Consider the following 22,131-nt stretch of genomic DNA (forward strand, 5'->3'; position numbering starts at 1 on the left):
AGAAGATATTAAAAGTAACACAATAATAGTAAGGGACCTCAACACCCCACTCACATCAATGGACAGATTATCCAGAGAGAAAATCAACAAAGAAACACTGGAGCTAAATGAAAAGCTAAAACAGTTGGACTTAATAGACATATATAGAACACTCCATCCAAAAACAGCAGAATACACATTCTTCTCAAGCGCGCATGGAACATTCTCAAGGATAGACCATATGTTGGGAAACAAGGCAAGCCTCTACAAATTTTAAAAAATTGAAATAATAACAAGCATCTTCTCCAATCATAATGCTATAAAGCTAGAAATTAATTACAAGAAAAAAGCTGAGAAAGGCACAAGGATGTGGAGACTAAACAACTGAACAAGCAATGGATCATTGAAGAAATTAAAGAAGAAATCAAAAAATACCTGGAGACAAATGAAAACGATAACATACCATACCAACTCATATGGGATGCAGCAAAAGCTGTATCAAGAGGAAAATTCATCGCAATTCAGGCACATCTTAACAAACAAGAAAAATCCCAAATCAGCAATCTTAAACCACAGCTAACTGAATTAGAGAAAGAACAACAAACAAAGCCCAAAGTCAGCATAAGGAGAGAAATAATAAAAATCAGAGCAGAAATAAATGCTACTGAAACAAAAAAGGCAGTAGAAAGGATCAATGAAACAAAGAGCTGGTTCTTTGAGAAGATAAATAAAATTGACAAACCCCAGCCAGACTTACAAAATAAAAGAGAAAGCTCAAATAAACAAAATCAGAAATGAAATAGGAGAAATAACAACAGACTCCACAGAAATACAACGGATTATAAGAGAATACTATGAAAAACTATATGACAGGAAAATGGATAACCTAGAGGAAATGGATAAATTATTGGACTCCTACAATCTCCCAAAGCTCACTCAAGAAGAAGCAGACAATTTGAACAGACCAATCACAAGGAAAGAGATTGAAACATCAATCAAAAGCATCCCAAAGAATAAAACCCCAGGACCAGATGGTTTCTTGGGGAATTCTACCAAACTTTCAGAGAGGATTTAATACCTATCCTTTTCAAGCTATTCCAAAAAATTAGGGAGGATGGAACACTTCCTAACACATTCTACGAGGCCAACATCACACTGATACCAAAGCCTGACGAGGACAGCATGAAAAAGGAGAACTACAGGCCAATATCGCTGATGAACATAGATGCAAAAATTCTAAACAAAATTTTGGCAACCCGAATACAGCAATTCATCAAAAGGATCATATATCACGATCAAGTGGGATTCATACCAGGGACACAGGGATGGTTCAACATCTGCAAATCAATCAATGTGATACACCACATCAACAAACTGAGGAATAAAAACCATATAATCATCTCAATAGATGCAGAGAAAGCATTCAACAAGATCCAACAGCCATTTATGATAAAATCTCTGAACAAAATGGGCACGGAAGGGAACTACCTCAACATAATAAAGGCCATATATGACAAACCCACAGCCAAAATTATTACTCAATGGGCAAAAACTGAGCGCCATCCCCCTGAAAACAGGAACGAAACAAGGATGCCCTCTATGACCACTCTTATTTAACATAGTACTGGAGGTTTTGGCCAGAGCAATTAGGCAAGAAAAAGGAATCCAAATAGGGAGCGAAGAAGTGAAACTCTCGCTGTTTGCAGATGACATAATCTTATATATAGAAAACCCCAAAGAATCCACTGGAAAACTTTTAGAAGTAATCAACAACTACAGCAAAGTTGCAGGGTATAAAATCAATTTACATAAATCAGTAGCATTTTTATACTCTAATAACGAACTAACAGAAAAAGAACTCAAGAACACAATACCATTCACAATCGCAACAAAAAGAATACAATACCTCGGGGTGAATTTAACTAAGGAAGTGAAACACCTATACAATGAAAATTATAAGGCTTTTCTGAGAGAAATGGATGACGACATAAAGAGATGAAAAGACATTCCATGTACATGGATTGGAAGAATAAACATAGTTAAAATGTCCATTCTACCTAAAGCAATCTATAGATTCAACACCATCCCAATCAGAATCTCAGTGACAACCTTTCAGAAATAGATCAAAGAATCCTAAAATTCATATGAGGCAACAAAAGACCCCAAATTGCTAAAGCAATCCTGAGAAAGAGGAACAGAGCTGGAGGCATCACAACCCCTGACTTCAAAACATACTACAAAGCTACAGTAACCAAAACAGCATGGTACTGGTACAAAAACAGGTGCACAGATCAATGGAACAGAATTGTAAGCCCAGAAATAAAACCACCCATCTATGGACAGCTAATCTTTGACAAAGGAGCTGAGGGCATACAATGGAGAAAAGAAAGTCTTTTCAACAAACGGTGCTGGGAAAACTGGAAAGCTACATGTAAAAGAATGAAAATTGACCATTCTTTCTCACCATTCACCAAAATAAACTCAAAATGGATCAAAGACCTAAAGCTGAGACCTGAAACCACAGGGCTTCTAGAAGAAAATGTAGGCAGTACACTCTTTAACATCAGTATTAAAAGGATCTTTTCAGACACCATGTATTCTCAGAGAAGGGAAACAATAGAAAGAATAAACAAATGGGACTTCATCAGACTAAAGAGCTTCTTCAAGGCAAGGGAAAACAAGGTTGAAACAAAAAAACAACCCACTAACTGGGAAAAAATATTTGCAAGTAATACATCCAACAAAGGCTTAATATCCATGACATATAAAGAACTCAACAACAAAAAATTAAACAACCCAATCAAAAAATTGGCAGGAGACATGAACAGACACTTCTACAAAGAAGATATACGGATGGCCAATAGGCACATGAAAAGATGCTCATCATCGCTGATCATCAGGGAAAGGCAAATCAAAACTACACTAAGATATCACCTTACGCCCATTAGAATGACAAAAATAACTAAAACAAATAGTAACAAATGTTGGCGAGGTTGTGGAGAAAAAGGAACCCTCATACACCGCTGGTGGGAATGCAAACTGGTGAAGCCACTATGGAAAACAGCATGGAGATTCCTCAAAAATTAAAAATAGAACTACCACACGATGCAGCTATCCCACTACTGGGTAGCTATCCAAAGAGCTTGAAGTCAGCAATTCCAAAAGTCCCATGCACCCCAACGTTCACTGCAGCATTATTTACAACAGCCAAGATGTGAAAGCAACCAAAGTGCCCATCAACAGATGATTGGATAAAAAAGATGCGGTATATATATATACAAGGGAATACTACGTAGCTATAAAAAAGAACAAAACTGTCCCATTTGCAACAACATGGATGGACCTTGAGGGAATTATATTAAGTGAAATAAGCCAGACAGAGAAGGACAATCTCTGTATGACTCCACTCATATGAGGAATTTAAACATGTGGACAAAGAGAACAGATTAGTGGCTACCAGGGGAAAGACAGGGTGGGGGGTGGGCACAAAGGGTGAAAGGTTGCACCTACAACACAAGTGACAGACAATAATGTACAAGTGAAATTTCACAAGATTGTAACCTATTGTTAACTCAATAAAAATTTTTTTTAAAAAAAGACCACATTTCAGATACCACCTCACACCCACCAAAATGGCTAAAATTAAAGAGTGACAACACAAAGTGTTGGCAAAGATGTGCTTGTAACCACTAAAACATACAGCCTAAATAAATACACAAAGATGCTGAATAAAATAGGAACAAAAAATTTAAATAGATAGCCAAGGGCAAAATGAAGGGAAGTTCATAAATGGAAAAATAAACAACTCATAGCCACAGAAGAATAAACCCAGGATCTTACTGGCATAGGATAAAGTATCTAAAGTCTAGGAAGAGCAAGATTCTAAATGGTATATTGTTCAAGCACAGGGAAAATTATTCTAGCTAATAACTCAGAAACATAGCAAGGAATGAAGAAGACAGTGTGGTATTGGTGAAAGAACAGACAAATATATCAATGCAACAGAAGACACAACCCAGAAATACACCACATAAATAAAGTCAACTGATCTTTGACAAAGAAGCAAAGGCATACAATGTGGCGAAGACAGTCTCTTCAATAAATGGTGCTGGGACAAATGGACACCCACATGCAAAAAAATGAACCTAGACAGACCTTACACCCTTCACAAAAATTAACTCAAAGTGGATCACAGACCTAAATGTAAAATACAAAACTGTAAAACTCCTTGAAGACAATACAGAAGATAACCTAGATGACCTTAGGCATGTGATGACTTTTCAGATACAACACCAAAGGCACGATCATAAAAGAAATAATGGGTAAGCTAGCCTTTATTAAAATTAAAAACTTCTGCTCTGCAAAAGACAATGTCAAGAGGCTGAGAAGACAAGCCATAGACAGGCAGAAAATATTTGCAGAACACATATCTGAGAAAGGACTTTACCCAAAATATACAAAAGACTCTTAAAAGTCAAAAATAAGAAAAACAACTTGATTAAAAAATGGGCCAAATATCTTAACAGACACCTCACTTCAGAAGATAAACAGATGGCAAACAAGTATATGAAAAGATGCTCCACATCATAATGTCATCAGGGAAAGGCAAATTAAAACAATGAGATACCACTACACTCCTAATAGAATGGCCAAAATCTGGAAGTGACAACACCAAATGTTGATGGGGATGTGGAACAACAGAGACTCTCACTCGCTGTTGGTGGGAATGAAAACAGTACAGCCCCTTTGGTAGGTGGTTTGGCAGTTTCTTACAAAACTAAACATACTCTTACTATTTGATCCAGCAATCATGCTCCTGGGATCGGTGTTCCACTTTTGAGGGTTGCTTTTAAGCTTTTTTAAGCTTTAGTCTAAGGCTAATATATTCCCACTACTGAATGATACCTTTCTGAGAACTATACCAGACGACAAGGCCTTTCCACTCTCACTGGTGGGAATATGAACTATTCTCAGCCCTGTGTTCTGGTGATTCTTTCTTTGGCCTTGGGTAGTTCCCTTTTACGCATGCACAGATCAGTTCTTATCCCAAGATTCAAGGGGAGCCCCTCAGCAGATCACTGGAACTATCTCCTTCCTTTCTTCCCTCTCTCCTTCTCCCCTCACCTCTTTCCTCCCTTGTACTCTGCCCTACAAATTAGGGCTCTCTTGGCTTCCCCAAACCCCATCTGTGCTCTCAACTCAGAGGGAAAGCTATGCTCTTTTTCCGCATGCCCCCCCGACATAAGGCCTGTAATCTGCCTCTGGTCAACGAGCTGGTGCAATCCTAGGGCTCATCTTGTTTTTTTTTTTTTCTTCAGATCACAGTCCTGGAAGGCCTGTTAATCTAATCTCCAAAAACTACCATGTAATATATTTTGTTTGATTTTCTAGGTATCTATGGTAGCAGGGTAAATCTAGCCCCTTTATTCCATCAAGGCTGGAAACAACAGAAATGTGTTATTAATATCAAAACATATGGTGAATTATCTAGTTATTCTCCTATTATTAATTTCCGACATTAATCCATTGTATTTAGAGAACCCAGTCCATAAGATTTGAAATTTGTTGAGTCTTCCTTTATGGCCCAGTATATAGTCAATTTTGTAAATGTTCTTTGTGTTCATTTACATTTAATGTAGATAATGATACATTTGGGTCTATATCTACATATTATATGATTTATATTTGTCTTGCTTTTTTTTTTTGCAGGGAAAGATTCATCCTGAGCTAACATCTGCTGTCAATCTTCCTCTTTTTCTTTTCCTTCCCAAAGCCCCAGTACATAGTTGTATTTCCTAGTTGTAAGTCATTCTAATTCTTCTATGTGAGCCACAACCACAGCATGGCTACTGACAGATGAGTGGTGTGGTTCTGCGACCAGGAAGAGAACCCAGGCTGCTGAAGCGGAGTGCGCCGAACTTTAACCACTAGGCCATCAGGGGTGGCTCTCCTGCTTTTTGATCTATGCTTCCTTCTTTCCTTTTTTTTTTTTCCTTCTTCTGGCTTATTTTTTTTTTTTTTTTGGAAGATTAGCCCTGAGCTAACATCTTTTTGCTGAGGAAGACTGGCCCTAAGCTAACATCCACGCCCACCTTCCTCCACTTTATATGTGGGACGCCTACCACAGCATGGCTTGCCAAGCGGTGCCATGTCCACACCCAGGATCCGAACCAGTGAACCCCAGGCTGCCGAAGAAGAATATATGAACTTAACCGCTGTACCACTAGGCCGGCCCTTGGCTTGATTTTTCAGCATTCTGGTTTTTTTGCACAATGTTTGGAAGAGAAAAACAATTAATAGAGAAAAAATACCAGAATAAACATCTGGTTCTATGAAGAGATCAATAAAGTTTACAAATCTCTAGACAAACCTCCCAGGAACGAAAGAGAGAAGATACAAATTACCAATATCAGAATGAAAGAAGAGACATCACTACAGATCCTACAAACAATAAAAGAATAGGGGACTATTATGAATAGTTTTATGCCAATAGAGTTCAACTATTTAGATGAAATGGACAAATTCCTTGAAAGACATAAACTACCAGAGCCCACTCAAGAAGACAAATAATCTGAATAACACCATATCTATTTCTTTTTAATGGAGTTAATTATTAAAAATTTTCCCACAAAGAAAATGACTTCAATAGTGAACCCCATCAAATGTTTTAGGAAAAATTAATAATGATCGTACAAAAAACTCTTCCAGAAAGCAGAACGGGAAGAAACACTTCCCAATTCATTTTATGAGGCTAGTATTATTCAAATACAAAACCCAGACAAAAACATCATAAGAAAAAACTACAGATCAATATATTTCAAGACCACAGACTCAAAATTCCTTAACCAATTTTAACAAACAGAAACCAAAGATTTTATATGTTCCAAGAAAATAAATAAACGCACCTCACCATACTAATATACTAAAAAGATAAAATATGATAATCCAATGGATATCTTTAAAAAATATTTGACAAAATTCACTGCTCATTCATGAAAAAAATCTCTCCACAAACTGGGAATAGAAAAGAACTCCCTCAATCTGATAAAGGTCACCTATGAAAAACTTAGAGCTAACATCCTACTTAATGGTGAAAGACTAAACATCTTCCCCTTAAGATCAGGAACAAAGCAAGGGTGTCCCCTGCCATCACTTCTATTCACACTGTATAATAGTGCAAGATAAGAAGATAAGATAAACAAATAAAAGGCATACAGATTAAAAAGGAAAAAGTAAATCCTAAGGAATCTCCCAAAATACTCCTAGAACTAATAAATGAATTTAACAAGATCACAGGAAACAGAGGCTGGCCAGTGGCACAGAAGCTAAGTTCCACTTTGGCAGCCCAGGGTTCGCTGGTTCAGATCCCAGGTGTGGACCTACACACTGTTTACCAAGCCATGCTGTGGCAGGCGTCCACATATAAAGTAGAGGAAGATGGGCACAGATGTTAGCTCTGGGTCAATCTTCCTCAGCAAAAAGATTGGTGGCAGATATTAGCTCAGGGCTAATCTTCCACAAAAAAGACAAAAAAAGATCACAGGAAACAAGTCAATACACAAAAATCAATTTAATTTCTATAGACTACCTACAAACAATACAGATTCAATACAGTGAGTCCCCTCTATCTGCAATTTCACTTTCCACAGTTTCAACTCCCTGCAGTCAAACCATGGTGTGGGAGCAGAGGATCCTCCTTCTGACTTACTGTCAGAAGGTCAGCAGTAGCCTAATGCTACATCAGAACGCCTGCATCATTCACCTCAATTCATCTCATCATGTAGGCATTTTATTATCTCACATCAGCACAAGAAGAAGGGTCACTAAGTACAGTACAATTTTGAGAAAGACCACATTCACATAACTTTTATTACAGTATATTGTTATAACTATTCTATTATTAGTTATTGTTGTTAATCTCTTATTGTGCCTAATTTATAAACTAAACTTTATCAAAGGTATAGATGTATAGGAAAAAACATAGTACATATAAGATTTGGTTCTCCACAGTTTCAGGCATCCACCGGGGGGTCTTAGAACATATCCCCTGCAGAAAACGGGGTCTACTGTGGTATAAAAAATTATTAACTACTTTAGGGGTAAATTTCACAAAATATGTATAAGACTTGCATGCTGAAAGCTATAATACTGCTGACAGAAATTGGAGACCTGAATAAAGGGAGATATATACCATGTATGTGGATCAGAAAACTCAATAATGTTATGTCAATTTCCTCAAATTGCTCACTAGATTCAATGCAATCCCCATTAAAGTTCCAGCATGCATTTTTTTAGTAGAAATGGACAAGCTGATTCTAAAATTCATATGGAAATACAAAGAACCTAGAAGAGCCAAAAAAATTTTGAAAAAGAAAAAAATAGGAAAACATGCTCTATCTGATTTAAAACTTACTCTAAAGCTACAGTAATCAAGACAATGTGGTACTAGCATAAGAACAGACATATAGATCAATGAAACAAAACAGAATGTTCCAATGTGTCAATGTAACTCAATCACCATTTCCTCCACCTCCTCTTCCTTCCATATTGATATGCAACTATTCCAGGACCATTTGCTGAGAAAAGAAAGTAGAAGCAAAAGGAAGAGATAATGGAGGGAGGAAGAGCAAGGAGATGAAAAGAAATCTAACCCTTAGTTTATATCATATACAAAATTTAATTCAAAACGGATCTTAAAATAACAATAATTGTAAGATATAAAAACTACAAAATGCCTAGAAAAATTACATAGAAGAAAATCTCTGTGACCTCGAGTTAGGCAAAGATTTCTACAATACACATCAAAAGAACAATCCACAACAAAAAAATTGATAAACTGGACTTCATCAAAATTAAAAACTTCTGCTGTTTGAAAGACTAGGAAAGTGAAAAAACATGCCACAGACTGGGAGAAAATATCTGGGAAACATATCTGATAAAGGACTTGTATCCAGAATATATAATAACCTCCCAAAATTCAATAATTTAAGAAAATACAGGGGCTGGCCCAGTGGCACAGTGATTAAGTTCACGTGCTCTCCTTTGGCAGCCTGGGGTTCACAGGCTCAGATCCCAGGTGTGGACCTAGCACAGCTCATCAAGCCAAGCTGTGGCGGCATACCACATAGAACAGAAGAAGAATGGCACAGATGTTAGCTCAGTGACGATCTTCCTCAAGCAAAAAGAGGAAGATTGGCAACAGATGTTAGCTCAGGGCCAATCTTCCTCTTCCAAAAAAGAAAGAAAATATACAACCAAATTATTAAAAACAGGTAAAAGATATGACCAGATGCTTTACCATGGCAGATACATGGAAGGCAAAAAAAAGCACATGAAAAGATGTTTGAGATCACTGGTCACCAGGAAAATGCAAATTAAAACTACAAAGAGATACCACTACACACCTATTAGAAAGGCTAAAGTTAAAGACAATACCAAGTGCTGACCAGAACGCAGAACAACTAGAACTTTCCTACAGTGGTGGTGGGAATGGTACAGTCACTTTGGAAAATGGGTTGGCAGTTTCTTACAAAATTAAACATACATACACCTACTGTAAGACCCAGCAATCCCACTCCAGATATTTACCCAAGAGAAATAAAAACTTACGTTCAAAAACTTTACCATGAATATTTATAGCAACTTTATTCATAACCACCAAAAACTGGTAACAACCCAAATATCCTTCAACTGGTGAACAGATAAACAAACTGAGGTACATCCACACAATGGAATATTACCATGAAATAAAAGGGAGTAAACTACTGATACCAACAACAGCATGGACAAATCTCAAATGCACCATGCTAAGTGACTGAAAAGAAGACTCCTAAGGCTTTACTCAGTATGTCATTCTTAGGACTTCCTGGAAGGCAAAAGTATAAGGAAAGAAAAGAGATTAGTGGTTGCTGGGGGCTGAGGACAGGAGGAATAGACCTTACAACGAGGCATGAGGGAACTTGTTGGAGCGATCAAATCTTCTCAGTCTTGATTGCAGAGGGGTGATAATACTACTGTATGCATTTGTCAAAACTCATACAACTATACCCTAAAAAGGGTGAATTTTGTTGTCTGTAAATTATACTTAAAAAGAAGAAGCAGGGGCCGCCCCATGGCTGAATGGTTAAGTTCGCGCGGTCTGCTTTGGCGGCCCGGGGTTTAGCCAGTTCGGATCCGGGGCACGGACATGGCACCGCTCATCAGGCCATGCAGAGGCAGCGTCCCACATAGCACAACCTGAGGCACTCACGACTAGAATACACAGCTATGTACTGGGGGGCTTTGGGGAGAAGAAGAAGAAAAACAAATAAGTAAGACTGGCAACCCATGTTAGCTCAGGTGCCAATCTTTAGGGGAAAAAAAGAAGATGACAGCGGTAAGTGAAGAAAAGGCAAGCCACAGACTGGGAGGAAATATTTACAAAACATCTATCTGATAACGGTCTCGTAACCCGAAAATATAAAGAACACTTACAACTCAATAAGAAGACAATCAGATTAAAAAACAAAAAAACAAGTAAAAGATTCGAACAGACACTTCAGCAAAGAAAATACATAGATGGCAAATAAGCATATGTTTCCTTAATACAGTCATCGTTAAGGAAATGCAAACTCAACAATGCCACCTCCAGATATGAACAAAGAAAATGAAAACATAGGTCCACACAGACTTGCACTTGAGTATTTTTAACAGCTTTCTTCACAATAACCATAAACTGTAAATAACTCAAATATCCACTAAGTTGTGAATCGATGAATAAATTAAACTACCTCCAATAAAAATGAACAAACTACTGATACACACAACACTTGGATCAATCTCAAAAGCTATAAGATAAGTGAAAGAAATAAGACATAAAAGTCATAAAAGACTATATGCTGTATGATTAAATCTAAATGAAATTCTAGGAAATGCAAAACTATGTGTCAGAATGTAGATCAGGGGCTGGCCAGGTGGCGCAGCAGTTAAGTTGGCACAGCAGTTAAGTTGGCACGTTCCACTTCAGCGGCCCAGGGTTTGCCGGTTCAGATCCTGGGTGCGGACATGGCACCGCTTGGCAAGCCATGCTGTGGCAGGCGTCCCACACATAAAGTAGAGGAAGACGGGCACGGATGTGAGCTCAGGGCCAGTCTTCCTCAGCAAAAAGAGGAGGATTGGCAGCAGATGTTAGCTCAGGGCTAATCTTCCTCAAAAAAAAAAAGAAAGTAGATCAGTGGTTGCCAGGTGCTAGAGGTTGAGGGAGGACACGGACAACAAAGGAACATGGGGACACATTCTGGGCTGATGAAAAGTTTCTATATCACGACTGTGGGGATGGTTCCATGACACCATATGTTGGTCAAAACTCACTGAATTGTACACTTAAAAGTGGTGAATTTTATTTGATATAAATTATATTCAATAAAGCTGATTTTTTAAAAAAGATTAAAATTAAAAAATTTTAAACCTACAAACCCGTAGGAGGAATATAAATAAGCAAAGAATATGAACAATTCACAGAGGAGGAAAGTAAAATGGTCACTAAATATACGAAAAGTTTCAGTTTCAGCAGTGATAATGAAAATGCAAATTAAAACCACAAAGAAATGCCATTTTACAAATAATTAGCTCTGATGATAAGAAATTATTATCAGGAGCCAGGTGAGGATTTGGAGTAGCATCTGTGTAAATTAGTACAACCTTTTAAGATCAATTTAACAAGATCGAATAACTAGCATTACCTAGAAATTCCACTCGTAGGTACTTACCCCAGAAAAATTCTCACTATGTGCACAAGAAGACATGTACATAAACATTACGTGTAACACCAAAAAAGTGAGAGCAACTCATTTATCTGCCCATGGGAGAATGGATAAATAAATAGGAAGACCGTATATTCACACACTGCAATTCCATTCAGTAATGAAACTGTATAAAGTAGTATATGTAGTAAGTGGGTAGACCTCAAAAATATATTAATTTTTAAAACCACAAAATAATACGAAAATGACATCATTTACAACATTATATTTTAAAACACACAAAAACACGAAGTATAGATTATGCATACAAACACATGTAACAAACACGGATAGGAGGACACCAATCTCAAGACAGTAATTACCCTCTAGTAAAGGAAGGCTGGGATGGGAAGGAGCTCCACATGCTGCTGGCAAAGGCCCCACCTCTCCTTTCCCTCCAAAAATCACACTCTCAACTCCATGTTCTGCCTAAGGGACCACTGAAATGAATCACATCATGCTGTGCACGGTTACCCACCTCAGTCACTACAAAAAAACTCAAACAGCCTGGTCAGTACTCGTCACGTGGACACACACCGCCATGCAGCCAGGTGCAGCACCTAATCTGACTCCGTCTGCCATCCTTCCCCAAATCCCAAACCCCTCCATCATGTTCTCTGGCTCTTTCATCAGCAAAACCCCTTATAGCCTTTCCTCTCCTCTGAATGTTCCCATCTTTTCTCTAACTAAAACCTGGCTCTCCCCTGAGGATTCCCCTGCAGCCCTCTCAGATGGTGGCTGTTTTCTCTCCTACCTTCATCTACCAGACCTATAAGTGGTGAAGCTGTCCAAGTTGATCCTCATTGTCTTTTCAAAATCACTGCACTGGCTTCTTTCACTGTATCTCCTTCCTCCCTAAAAAACTCTGGCTTTAACACTTCTGCCGCTAGACTGCATCACCTGCCACTGTTCCTAGTTGCATATATAGACCCCAGGTTACTTCCCTTATTTTTTTTAAATATTAGTCCCTGTTCTCACTTGCCTCCTAACCAAACAGAGATTCCATAGTGAATATTTCAATCGCTCAACTTCCTTGCTTCTCCCTCTGTTTACTAACCTGGCAAAACCCCAACCCCGATTAAACCCAATCTCTTTAACTGTTCCATGCCTTAACCTGAAGGCTGTAGATGGAGAAAAACATTCACCATGCTACCTGGTAATACTTTAAATTCATGACCACTAACTTCAAGGGGCAGTTCATCCTGTCCGACAATCCCACATTTGCCCAATCCATTTCCTAGAAAACTATTTCATGCCTTCTTTTCTTAATACAATCTCTGTGCTAGAGGCTTCCAGTTTGTCCTTACTCTTTCTTCCCTGCTCTGCATCCTCTTCTTTGCCCCATGTCCAGCTCTTCTTCCCCACTGCCAGCCCTCTGAGCAACAGCAACCTCAAGCCCACTACCAGACGCTTGGGCTACAAATTCAGAGTCACAAAGAGGCAACAGCCTTCCATACTTTTATAATAGTTCCTCTCTGTGGCCCTACTCCAGCAGCTTGAAATGCCTAGTTTTCTAGTCCAATTTCACTAATAATTAATTCTATAATAATCATAGTAGTTCTGCTTCCTTGATTAAACCCTGAATTTTTGGTACAGGGAGTAGTTAAAGGGAAACAGGACCTTAAGGATAGGAATCTGAAATTGCTTCTCTGATTTGATAAAAGGCATTAACGACCCTGTTTCCACTGGTAAAGGGGACACTAGTAGTCTATGGCATGCAGTGGTAAAACAAGTTATCACCTCTAGACAAGTATAATCAAGAACCTATAGAAGACAAGTCTTTGCGTAACCCAGTAGTTGCTGCCATAGAACATTTTTGTAAAAATTAGTTGTATAATGGGTTAGTTGCTTCTAAGTACACTGGAGAACTTGGTAAAAGAAAATGATGAGCTCAGTTTTAAATTCATAGTTCAAGATCTGGATAAGGGACTAGAAACTTTCTCTAATGCCTTAATAGAAAGCCCTATGTCATGTGAACACAGGGCTGAGATTTCTGAAAAGCACATCCTACAGGAGGTTGAATTACGATGCAAATGCAATTCACACCCTTGTGAGATATCTTATGTTAAAGTTAGGACCTTAATTGGGACGGAGTGGGGCCCTGAAAATTGGGATGGGGACATATGGGCAGACTCTGATGAAGCTGAGTACCCTGAACTCCTAAATTCCTCCAAGACTCCTTCGCAAGTTGAGGCCGATCTTCATCCACTGTCTGAGGAAATTAGTCTCCCTTTGCCCAAAGAATGTGTAACGGCTTATCCTGAGATGGTTGCCTTACAAGGGACTGCTCATGTTCCTGAGGACCTACTCTCAAAACCTCTCACTCTCTAGACATAAAACCAGACTCAAACCCCAGAAGGTCCTGGGGCCCGGGCACAAAATGTGGCCTGTGATGATACGTGATACATACCAAAAGTACTGCTAGATTTGTGCAAATTTGTCAACAAAAAGCTAGGAGATATATATATATATATATATCCTGGAATCCCCTTCACTGTATGGTTCTGAACTAGAGCTGAGCAAAAGAGAAATATGTGCCACATTTAGAAGACAGAAGTAAAGCACAGCCGTTGCGTTCTGAAAGTCAAGGTGGTCTAAGGCAATGAGAGAGAGACACAGAGGTGCTGACAGTTTCAGTCTGTTCTCACTCTTCTCTTTTCCTACTCCATGTCCTCTTGGCCACTCAGTTCTTCTCAATTGCCAGGCCAGCTGACCAACAGCAACACCGGGTCTCCCAGAAACTTGACTAAGAACTTGAAGGTGTGGCAGCTATGTCCACTGACTTCTACACTACTCCATCTTTGCAGTGTCATGCCAGAAGCTGGGTATTGAAAGCTTTTACGACTGCATGGTAGATCTGTGGGTGAAGAGCTTTATACCATACACGTTCATTCTTTCAAATGTTCTTTAATGAACATTTATAAGTTCTATGAATACAAACACCTTTTAAGTAATTTTAAACATTTCAAACAACCTTCCCTAATTTGGAACACTCTAAGTTCCCCAAGGAAAACAAATAAAAGGAGGTTTTTCAGCCCAGAAGAATAAAAAAACAAGACTTACATCATTAGATTGAAACAATCGAGTCATTGCAAAGAAGGCTTCCGTGGCTTCCGTAGTTCCAAAGTGCTCACCCTAAGTAAAATGCAAAACAACCCCTTAAACTTCACAAAAAGTATATTAAGGATTTTCTCTTTATTTATGCAAAAATCTTTTAGAGCTCAGGAAAAAACCACTTTGTAAATATTCTGCCTTTTGCTATTTTTCTGGCTTTCAATTTATAAACCTGCATAACCATTTATCCGCTTCTTATTTAAAACAATTCAGTATCACACACCATGCTATAAAAGTTCTGGAATAGTGGTCTCTAACTTTTTGGCAAGAACTATTTTAATTTCCCAGAAGAACAGTGATTTATAAGGAGGTAGAAAATGATAGCAAGTTGAGTTCCTAATCAGAATAAGATGTTACTGTTACCTGCCTCTGAGCAGAGAGCGTACCTTATACGTTTCTATAATCCAATGCCCAGCACAAAGCCTGACACATCAAAGGAGCACAATAATATTAAACCGTAAAGAACTGTCTATTAGGAATCCCAGAAAACATGGCTAAAAAGGACCAACCAAAGGAGCAGGAACGAGATTAGTCATATAAAAGTTGGCTTAAGGGGCTGCCAACAGATCTCAAGACACTCGCGCAAGCCCCTTTGGATCATAACTTTAATGTGCTTAATCAATCACGAGGATCTTGCCAAAATGCAGATTCTAATTCAGCAGCTCTGTGATAAAGCCCGAAACTTTGCATTTCTAACTAGCTCCCAGTGATGCAAATGCTGCTGATCTGGGAACCATTTTTTTTTAGTAGCAAGGTGTCTGATAACCTATTTCACTAACAGTCAAAGCACTGCGGATCACAGACCACCTGAAATATTACCATCTCAACGTTCAATTTCTTCATTAAAAGCAATCCTATAATATGTTAGGCTTAATCACTTTCATATTTCACACAGAATATAACTAGTCTTCAATCTATCTGTCATAGGTAGAATAAACAAATTTTTATGAAAAACTTTGAAATTTTAGGATGAAAGACAAAGCATAATAAGAGTTTACAATTACTTAAATCAGAAGACCCAAGTTGCTCATAATCAGATTTCCCTCTCTTTCTTTCATAAATATTTAGTGAACACATAGAAATCCATGTACTTTTCAAGTCACATTAGTAAGTCCTAAGTCCCTATTTTTTGACTTGAAACTCAGAGAATATATGGATATGTCAACTCTGGTAGAAATTTACAACTATTTTTTTCCATAAAGCACTACCAAGAACTAGGCAAAAGATAAAACTAAAGTTCCCAAACCTGTTTATGTGCCAGACTGTCCTTGGTAATTTCCCTATCAAGATAACTAAATGTTTCAACATAAGTTGCCCATCAAAGAGATTGTGGCCAATATAAAAGTATATGCTACTCTGAACCAACTTCAACTACTCAAAACTCTGTTTATATAATGGATTTAGCCAACTTCGACACAAATGTGTGCTATGAAAAGTTAAACTGACTTTGCCTTAAGTGTTTCTAATACATTACAGAGAGGGATATGACATTTGTAAATACATCTATTTTATTCAAATGTATGTACTTGTTGCTCAGTCTCCATTTGCAAACTATAAAACTTTATGATGTCTCTGGATGAGGTCTTCAGTCATGAAACAGAGTAAAGATAAAATATTCTCATGGAATTCAAATTGGAAACCATAGTCGTCTTAGCACCACATGTAAACCGCCTTAAGTACATATGTATGTGTATGTTTACATGTGCTTGTGTGTGTGTATGCGTGTGGGTGTGTGTCTATGTATATATATGAATCTAAGAAATGAAATCAAATTTTCTAAGAACCTAGACATTTCATGAGATTTTTAGTCTGAAGCAAAAAAAGCGAAAAAAAAAAATTTAACAATAATAACAGCAAATAGAATCTACATTCCATTAAAGCAAATATTTTTGTTGGTTTTTGTCTGCTATATGCCCAGTGCTTAAAACAGTGCATAGGACATAGCAGGTATGTAATAACTATCTGCTGAATGACTGAATGAAGGCTAGTACCAAATGCTTACTGTGTGTCCAGGACTATGCTCAATGCGTTACGTTTATTACCTCATTTAATCACAACATCTTTATAAAACAAGTACTATCATAATCCCCATTTACAGAAAAGGACATTAAGGTATAAAACAGTTAAGCCCAGAATCATATCGTTTTTAACAGTAGAGTAGGCATCACAAATATAAAATCTAAATATTAAAATCAAAGCTTTAAAACATCACTATTATTACCCTCCCAACAAAAAAAGGGTAAAATATCTATCTGGAATTTGTGTAGGATTTTGTACTATATTTTTGGAGGGATATAAAGACATCTAAACAACATGTCGTAACATCAACTTGTTAAATATTTCTTAATCCTTGTTAAATTCATATCAGTGTTAAGAATCTACAACGTGTTTAACTGGTTCAGGACCTCATGACTAAAAAAGAAGTATATGTCATAATCCTTGTCCTCAAGAAGTTTGATATATTATTACCTTAAACATTGTAGATTTTAAGATTAAGTGAATTTTTTAAAAATAAATAATAATACTTTCCAGAAAGCATTTCACTGCATGTCATATATTCTATTCCAGGACACAAATCTGAGGAAAATCAAAATAGTTTACCTGGTTCAGTAAGTAAAGAATCTTTGTAAGAATATGCAAACATCTTCTTGGATTGATGGGTGTTTCATTGAATAGACGAGCCTATGGAAACAAAAACCACTGCTATACACAGTGTATCTTCTACCAAAGATGACAGAAAACCAACTTTAATAAAGACCATTATCTATTTTAATCACTACATCCAAATAATGTTAGCTGCTTACAGTTTTCAATTTATTATTAATTCAATTTATTGAATTACTAATATTATTCAATTAATATTATTGAATTACTAATATTAATTCAATTTAATAACTTATAAGACATGGCCTTGATTTTCCATTCCACACTCTAACTCATTCCCTTAGGCCTGCTGCTTCAACTCTGTGGGCTTCATCTGTTAAGTTAGAATCACAAAATCTATTTACATCGTTTGAATACGATGAGCTTAATATCTATAACTTCCTTCGATAACCTTGCACTAAACACCTCTTCTAGTGTTTTATTTACAATTCTCAACATGTGGCAGAGTCTGCATGTTTTTGCCTTTCTATAAACTCTAGACTCTTCTATAACAAGGAAGCCCTCTTCCCTCTCCCTCAAGTCTACATACTCTGAACTCTGTTACACTCCTTAATTCTTATTTTGGATCGCAACATTTCAGGGCCTCTCTGCCCACCATTCTAAAATGGAATAGAAAAGAAAGAACACAATATATTTCCAAGCCATACCTCCTGTAAGACAGCACTCTTCTCCAGATGCCGAAAAGGATTGGAGCCACTACCTACATTACAAAACAAAAAATGTCTTTAACAGCTGTCCTACACAAACTTATATTCCAAAAAAGGGTATTGAATGCTTGGGATATCTCACCTAAGTGAGGTGACCACTTGGATATCAGTGGTGATCATTATTAATATGCATATAAATCGAATAAGATCATTTTGATGCTGGTACTAGCTCGGTCATTGCCATCCTGTAAGAACTTACACTTCTCTTTTGCAGGAGCCCTGCGGGAAATGTGTCGTCTTTCCCTGTCCTCTTTTTATATGAATGTTACAAATACCTGTCATGTCCACACGCCTAAGATTAACGAGATTGTGGTAGGGTCCTTTAGATTTCCCAAAGGCAAGCACTATTTTATGTGTTTCTAACATTTACTGCGAGGCAGAAAAGGGGAGTTTAGGAGAAAATCATATAAACTTAAAGCTGAAAGGGGCCATGGAGGTTTACTAACCCAACCCTGGATCACACTCTGTGAGGGCACCTATCAAACACTGAGTGTGTTTGTTTGTTTTAAGGTAGCCTGGCATCTTCCCTATTTGCTCTGGACCAAAGACGGGTATTCAGACGCGACTCACTTTTGGACGCCTGAGCGTTAAATGATCTACGTACCATGGGACAGTTTTGCCCCCGGGAAGTGGACAGAGCAAAGGTCCCCAGAAAGACTGTAAGGTACCAGGCACCTCAAAGTTCATTTACACACACACACACTGTCCCGTCGATCTCAGAGCTGCTCTGGGCCTAAAACGAGCAGCATCCCCCGCCTCTCACACGCGCACACCCACTCCCTCCGCCACCTGCCAAGGGCCCGCCCCTCCGCCGGCAGCCCACGCCCGGTGAGCGGGGCGGGGGCGGCTCCGAGGGGCTGCGCCTGAGTTGGGCGGAGGGGACGACACGCAGACCCTGTGCAGCCCAATGCGGAGCGCGGGCGCCGGGGGGCGGGAGCGCGCGACCCGAGGGGTGGCCCGGGCGGCCGGGGGAGGGGCGAGGGGCAGGCCCCCGGCGGGAGCGGAGCGGGGCGGAGGGAGGGGCCGGGCTCCAGCTCCGGCCCCCTGGCACAGCGGCGCCCACGCCCCCGGGTCCGCAGTCCCGGAGAGCAGGTGGCGGCCGGCGGGGGAAGGGGCCCCCGCGGCTGAGGGTGGGCGTCAGAAGCCCAGCGCGTACCAGACTCCTCGTCCTTCTTGTCGAATTTTTTAATCATCTTGGACGACTTCCCAGCGCCCAGACCCACCGCAACCGTCCCAGGCGCCGCAGCCGGTGAGCGGAAGAGGCTGCAGGAAGGCCGGCCTCGTGCTCTGGCGCCGGTTGGGCCGGCGTCCCGTCACTCGGGGACAAGGCCCGCCCTCCTCGGCTTTGCCGGCCGCCCTCGCCCCCAGGGGACGCGGCCACGCCCTCTGCTCCTCCCCCAGCCGGGCGGAGGCGGGGCCAGGCGCTGGGCCCCGGGGGCCGCATCCTGGCCCCTGCTGCGACAAGTTAGGAGCTAGGGGCTCTGCTCGGCCCACCCTGCCAGCGACCGGGCAGCTCACGTCCTAAGCGGACAGAATGCAACTTTATTTGGTCGGCACGCCTTGGATGGCGACTTCTGCAGGCCCCTCACTCTCTGGAGACCGAGGCGAGAGGCCTGAAGGGTTTGTTGTCACTCAACGACAATGGTATTTTTTATAATCCACTGCTGGGCCCTTCCATTGCGGAAGGCGTTCTCTCCTGGCGCCGTTCTGGTGGGCTTCTCTTCCAGGAGCGATGAAAGGGTTAGTGGTTCCCACATCATCTTGGAAGTCTGCATGTCACTCCCTGACGTCTTGGAGACTGCAACAAAGCACAGGGCACTTTGGTGAATGTGGATTTCCAGAACGTCTAGAAGGACACTTAATGTGAGACAGGAAAGAGACCCTCTTGGAGGGACGAGAAAGCGGGTCTTTAGTCTTAGCAAGAGGGTAGATTTTTGGACCATGGACTACCACTCCTAACCTTCTTTATAATTCTGGATTCCTTCCCTTCATCAAAACCCAGTTTAAAACACTGCCAATTTAGAGTCTTTTCTGTTTAATCCTACCCCTTTCAAATGATTTCATCTGCAACCACATTGACATGTAACTCTTACTAAGTCAAGGCGCATTCACTTGTATATTCCTAAATGCGTTGGTTTTCAGTTTTCCTGTCTGAGAGTGTAACTAAGAAATTGTTTCTACCTTTGGCTTCAGTGTCATCACTTTATCCAGATTCTCTTTCAGCCTTTCCCTGTTCTTGGAAGCTTCCATTGTGGGCTTTTTCTGCTCCCATCCCTGCCCACTTTTTTGACGCATTATGCCTTGTAAATATCCCTTGCATCTGTTTCAGGTCCTATCATCCCTAACCAGCCTTCATAGCCCCCATCCAAACCATCCTCCATGTCAGTAATCCTTCTTTATGCCGATGCCTGGTAACCCGGGAGCATTATTGGTGGAAGGAGGCGTTGCTAGCAGTGTTTACTTGAGTGGAGACATTGTTTCAACTTCACAGCAGATTGTCTTTGTTTAGGAAAAGCACTATATTGGGTCCTTTAGATGCATAAATAAGTATCCACTCATATTTCTTGAGGGAAACTGTAAAGTCATCATAAACCTAATAAATGCTGCAGACTGAGATATTAAATATTCTGTTTAGAAATGTAAACTGAGTTATCCTTAACAAGATCACACCCTTGAAAAATTAGAGAAATTCTAATCTAGGTTAGGTTCTAGATTCTGGAGAAATTCTTTCCCCTGATACAAATTTAAGCTGAACTGCTGATCTCCTACATATGGTATCGTTTAACATTTAACTCTGACTTTACTAAATGTACTGTTAACTGTTCCGCTTACCTTATCTGGCTTATAAAGCTCAAACCTTGTTTTCCAGGTGGAGTTTCCCTTGAAGGAAATAGATGTTCCCACTTACTTATTCTGGGGCTGAAAATAAAAAGGCTTTGGGAAGGAACAACCTTCTTCCCCTTCCTTGGGCCAAGGGTATTGGGAGACGAGGCAGAGAGAGTATAGATAAGCCAGGAGACTCCCAAGAATGGGTAGGGTGCTGGCAGCCTGCTGGGAAGCATGAAGGAACTGAGGCAGGTTTGAGGCTGAGCCTGAGAGTAGCCCTTCTTCAAGGTAAATGACTCTCTGCTGTTCTTTAACTTCTCTCCACATCTGTGCAGTGTTGTTCACTATCACAGCTTGGTTTTAGCTGTATGAAGGGACTTAAGAGAGGCAGCAAGTGGGTGTGGAGTAGGGTGGCAAATAGGTACAAGAGGAGCAGAGAAGTCTGAAGAAACTAGTTAAGGAAGGGTACAGTATGACCTCACACCTCTGGAACCAACACTTTGGACTGAGGATGGCTGGCAGAGGTGTGAAGCACTCACTAAGATGGCCTTGTAGAACTGATAAGCATACCTTAGGGAGTTTCAGAAATTGCTTGAGGAGAGAAACCCCACAGGAGAAACAAACCCTATCTTGAAGCCATAAGTTGGTGACGTCTGGGGACCCATCAATTAAACTTCTAATACACAAATGTCTATTGAGTGCTCTGAAATCCTCCAGTTGGTCCCAGCTGCCTGCTGGATAAAACCCAAGCCCTTAGCTGTATAATATACAAAGCCCTTTCATTGCCTGGTCCATTTATCTATCTTGCTTATTGAAAGTGCTATTATTGATGCTTGATAAGTGTCCAACACTAACTAGGTGCCCCATAAATGTTAAATGAATGATAATTTGTGAGAAGCATTCTTATTGCACCCTCTTCCATACAAATTTATCCTAGACCCCTTCCACCCCTTCCACCTCATGCCTCATTCACACTCCATTCTTAACCCCGAAGACACTCATGGATCTCTGAGACTCACAGACTTATCCTTTGGCCCTTCTAGAACAATTGTCCTCAAAGT

General features: G+C 39.8%; 2 protein-coding genes across 2 annotated transcripts in view; both read right to left on the reverse strand.

Moving 5' to 3' along the window:
- Positions 1–19,498, reverse strand: part of COPG2 (COPI coat complex subunit gamma 2) — a 103,785-nt gene extending 84,287 nt beyond the window's left edge. Inside the window, exons 1-4 of the mRNA XM_046669477.1 lie at positions 19,401–19,498; positions 18,185–18,237; positions 17,475–17,555; positions 14,823–14,894 (exon numbers count right to left, since the gene is read on the reverse strand). Coding sequence (XP_046525433.1) covers positions 14,823–14,894; positions 17,475–17,555; positions 18,185–18,237; positions 19,401–19,437 — 243 coding nt within the window. The 5' untranslated portion in view covers positions 19,438–19,498. The remainder of the gene's footprint in view (positions 1–14,822; positions 14,895–17,474; positions 17,556–18,184; positions 18,238–19,400) is intronic.
- A 374-nt stretch (positions 19,499–19,872) lies between these two features.
- Positions 19,873–22,131, reverse strand: part of TSGA13 (testis specific 13) — a 37,883-nt gene continuing 35,624 nt past the window's right edge. The window contains exon 10 of the mRNA XM_046668947.1: positions 19,873–20,042. Within this exon, the coding sequence (XP_046524903.1) occupies positions 19,873–20,042 (170 nt within the window). The remainder of the gene's footprint in view (positions 20,043–22,131) is intronic.

Source organism: Equus quagga, chromosome 8, assembly GCF_021613505.1.
Source record: "Equus quagga isolate Etosha38 chromosome 8, UCLA_HA_Equagga_1.0, whole genome shotgun sequence".
NCBI classification, from domain to species: domain Eukaryota; kingdom Metazoa; phylum Chordata; class Mammalia; order Perissodactyla; family Equidae; genus Equus; species Equus quagga.